The sequence below is a fragment of the Orycteropus afer genome, unplaced genomic scaffold (genome assembly GCF_000298275.1).
Source record: "Orycteropus afer afer isolate SDZICR_OR568_19922 unplaced genomic scaffold, OryAfe1.0 scaffold01657, whole genome shotgun sequence".
Lineage (NCBI taxonomy): Eukaryota > Metazoa > Chordata > Mammalia > Tubulidentata > Orycteropodidae > Orycteropus > Orycteropus afer.
Genome location: NW_006923244.1, coordinates 20,281 through 24,723, shown reverse-complemented (window position 1 = coordinate 24,723; position 4,443 = coordinate 20,281). Strand labels below are relative to the sequence as shown.

General features: G+C 34.4%; 1 protein-coding gene across 1 annotated transcript; it reads left to right on the top strand.

Annotated features, from left to right (window-relative positions):
* Window positions 1-3,218: 3,218 nt before the first annotated feature.
* LOC103213345 (olfactory receptor 8H1-like) lies at window positions 3,219-4,162 on the top strand (the record flags this gene model as incomplete). The annotated part of the gene is given in 2 exon segments (XM_007959157.2): window positions 3,219-4,142; window positions 4,145-4,162. Coding segments are annotated over 2 exon segments (942 nt in total), but the record flags the coding sequence as incomplete, so codon positions are not given.
* Window positions 4,163-4,443: the final 281 nt, after the last annotated feature.

Genomic DNA, 4,443 nt, shown 5'->3' with positions numbered 1-4,443 from the left:
CTAAGGCATTTGACTGCTAACCAGAAGGCTATTGCTTCAAATCCACCAGCCACTCCTTGAAAGGGAGACTAAGCAATCCACTTCCTTAGAGATATACTCTCAGAAACTCAAGGAGGGGTCTTTATGAGTTGGAACCAACTTGACAGCATTGGGTTTGGTTTTGTTTGGTTTTATTCATTGTCCAACCTCACATGTGCATAAAGCAATTAAAAATACCATAACTTGGGTCAGGTGCATCTTAGTCCCCATAGTGATATCTTTGCTTTTTACCACTTTAAGATTTTTCTTGCAGCAAATTTGCCCAATGCATTAATGTAGCTAGGACAAAAAGTTAAACAAAAAGGAAATAAAAGTCATACAAATTGGAGAAGAAATAAAATTATTGTATTCTTCCTTGCAGAATCCACCAAAAAGTATAAAATATAACAAAATAATATAATTATATTTAAGCCAATATACACTAATTATTTTTCTAGATATGAGCAACACGGTTCAAAACAATATTTTTTTGTGATTCCTAGTTTAATTTTTTTTTCAGATTTTCTCTACTTTCTCATCTCATTTTAGTTCTCATCTCATCTTAGATATTTCAGTTTTCCTTAAGTTTTAATTTATTTTCTATGATAAGAAAATTTGTGGCCTGATCATATTCAGAATAATAATTTCCTAATGTAATAATAATTATATAATGGAAATATAATATTTTAAAATATTTACTAGTCTCAGCGTATATATTTTTTCCTTATACTCTCACTTCTCTTTTTGTATGATAAAAACCAAGTTCACAAAAATGGTAAATCATCATGGTATATGATACATTTTGTGACACAGTCAAGAATGAATTGAAAACCTGCAACATGCTCCTTAAGATGCCTCCAATGTCTACTCATGTGCTAATGACAACTCCCAAGGAAATTAACTACAAGGCATCAGTCAATGAATAATAAGAGAAAGTGTGTGTTTTATAGAAGCTAAATCTAAAATAGATCAAAATATATTACAATTGCTTAGTGATAAAGTAGAATGAGATATTGAATGTACAGTATAGATATATGTACTCATATAAGTAAGTTAGCACAAAGAAAACTAACTGGAAGGAAATATATCAAAATACTAACAATGCTTTGGAAAGAGTTTCATCTTTCAATGTTGTATTCTAACACTTTTTTAATTAAATGTTTTATTCCTATGATGGTATCATACTTTAAAATATAAAAATGATTCAGTATAAAAAATATGTACTAGTCTATGAGAAGTAGTTAACTACTTGGCCTTTGAATTACAAAATAATTAGTATTTCTTTACAGATTTTCTTTCACATCCTACTAAGCAAAGCAGATTATCAAACCGAAGACCAAACCGTCCTGCTCCTCATTATGTTGCTTCTAAGGGAGCAGATAACTATCTGCTACAAGCCTCACGTGAATCCTTCCATCCTTCAACTCTTATGCTTGGAAATGTGCCAGGTAGAAAGAATAACACAGTCTCCCTGGGAAATTCATGCCAGAGCATGACCAAAGGTTGCATTATTAGCCATTGCCAGTATATGAGGTGCTCTGGAATTATTAGGGTGACAGACAAGGACTGGTTACTGGTTAGTTCATAATACCTTCCATGCATTTTTTTAGAGAAAGATTTTCCTTGTGAACTTGATATTTGACTAGAAATTGAACAAGATTTGGAGGTTATTTATTTTATTTCAGGAAAAAAAAATGCTTCAAAATCCAAAAATGATACATATGAAAAGAAAATAATTTTATATCATAGAACTTTTTCATCCCTTTAAATGTTTTATACATTTTATTGGAAGAAAAATTAGAGCTTGAGCCAATTCTAGATAAGTAATATGGGAAGAAAAAAAAATTCACCATCTTTTGCCCAAGGTAAGTATTATTCACAAAACTAGAATGATTAAGGAGCTCTGGTAGCATAGTGCCTAAGGCATTTGCCTGCTAACCAGAAGGCTGGTGGTTCAAACCCACCAGCCACTCCTCCGAAGGAAGATGGGGCAATCTACTTCTGTAGTGATACTGTCTCGGAAACCCAAGGAAGGGTCGCTATGAGTCAGGCCGACTCCACGGCACATAATAACAACAACAACAACAACAGAATGATTTAAGTCAACTCAAGGAGTCCTGGTGACAGAGCAGTTACTGTGCTAGGTGGCTAACCAGAAGGTTAGCAGTGTGAACCTACCACCTGCTCCAGTAAAAAGAGATGTGGTAATCTGTTTTCATGAAGATTAACAGTTTTAAAAACCCAATGGTGCATTTCTATTATGTCCTATACTGTTGGTGTCAGCCAGAATCAAATCAATGGCACAGTGTTGTGGTTTGTTTTAGGTCAGATCAAATAAGCTGAAAGCATTATGAGGCCTGCCCATGCTTACCTTGCTCCCGGAGACCCCATAAGAAGAACATATATATTCACATATATATTTATATTATTTAAATTGAGCTTTCACCCTATTTAATGCCAGGATTTGTGGAAACAAACATGTAGAATTCATGGAAACAGTACTATAAAATCAATGTTCATGTTCTAGTAATATAACTCATCATGAAATATGATTTGAATGGTCAAGTTAAGTTCACCACAGTAAAGACCCCAGAGATTGAATTTTCTGATTTTCAGTCGTATTAGATAATACTGGAAATTACTGGAAAATAAAGGACAGTAAACAATATATTAAAACTATGTTTATCTCATTGCTTACTAAACATTTAGAATTTTTCCTGGGCTGGAAATTAAATAAAATTAAGAGTCAAGTTTCATGAGCAAACATATCTCAATAACCCTAACATGACAGAACCACCGAGCCAATGTTTGCCAGCTCTGACATTGCATAAATGACTCCTGTGCCATTTTCTTATCTAAAAATGTGGAGAATGGAAACACCTATGATGAAATATGTTCATGGGAATGGAATGTATTAACAAAGGAAACTATTACAAATGCTACAAGTTCCATTCTAACTACTCAATATATGTTACATTTGTATTGTGGTATTGTATAATATTCCACTGTCAAAGCATGAATTTGTTTATATATGGTAAGATTAAGATTTTGTTTAGTTACATTTTGTAAAACACTCTTTCTAGAAACACAAACCTTTTTTTTTTTTACTCCTATGTTAGTCATATAATCAAAAACCTGTTTGAAGTTACTGATGCTAAGTATCAACTATAATCTCCTATAGTTTAGAGAACTTGGACACTATGGGTAGAAAGAACAACACAAACGTGTCTGATTTCATCCTCATGGGACTGACGGACTCCAAAGAGATGTGACTGGTCCTCTTCATTCTCTTTCTTCTGATTTACCTGGTGACTGTGCTGGGGAATGCAAGGATGATACTGTTAATCCACCTGGATCTCCAGCTTCACACCCCCATGTACTTTTTCCTCAGTCATTTGTCCTTCCTTGATCTCAGTTACTCAACAGTCATTACCCCTAAAACCTTAGAGAACTTACTGACTTCCAACAAGTATATATCTTTTGGAGGATGTTTTACCCAGATGTACTTTTTTGTCTTCTTAGCTGCCACTGAATGTTTACTTCTGTCTTCAATGGCCTATGATCGCTATGTAGCTATTTGCAATCCTCTGCAGTACCCAGTTGTTATGTCAATGGCACTCTGCTGCTCCTTCATCACTGGATCCTACATGATTGGCTTTATTGATTCCTTTGTCAATGTGCTTTGTGTGAACCGACTGCATTTCTGTGACTCCAATGTCATCCATCACTTTTTCTGTGACATAACCCCAATTTTAGCCCTGTCCTGCACTGACACACATGATGTTGAGATCATAGTATTCATTCTTGCTGGCTCCACCCTAATGGTGTCTCTTATCACAATCTCTGTGTCCTATGCATCCATTCTCTCTACTATCTTAAAAATCAGTTCCACCTCAGGTAAGCAAAAAGCCTTTTCTACCTGTGCCTCCCACCTCCTGGGAGTCTCCATCTTCTATGGTACCATTATTTTCACTTATTTAAAGCCAAGTAAGTCCTACTCCTTGGGAAAAGACCAAGTGGCTTCTGTATTTTATACTATTGTGATCCCCATGCTGAATCCACTCATTTACAGTCTTAGGAACAAAGATGTGAAAAATGCTGTCATTAGAATGATGCAGAAGAGACAGAGCATGAGACATTTAAGGTGAGAATGATGGAAATAATTCAATCTCATAGCTACTTTCTTACTGGGTATTTCTTTGTTCTTTTTCTCTTAAAGTGACTAAATATTTCAATTAATCTCTATTTCTGTTGAGCCATTGTTTACTTGGCTATTTATGATCTTGGACATTTCCAACAATAAGTTTTTCTAGAAATCCTGCTTGTAATTTCAAACCACGTAATGTGAGTAAATTAGTAGTTTAATATATATGCTTTTAAGGAAATTAACACCAGAATAAGGAAATGTGGTATTATCTTTTAAAC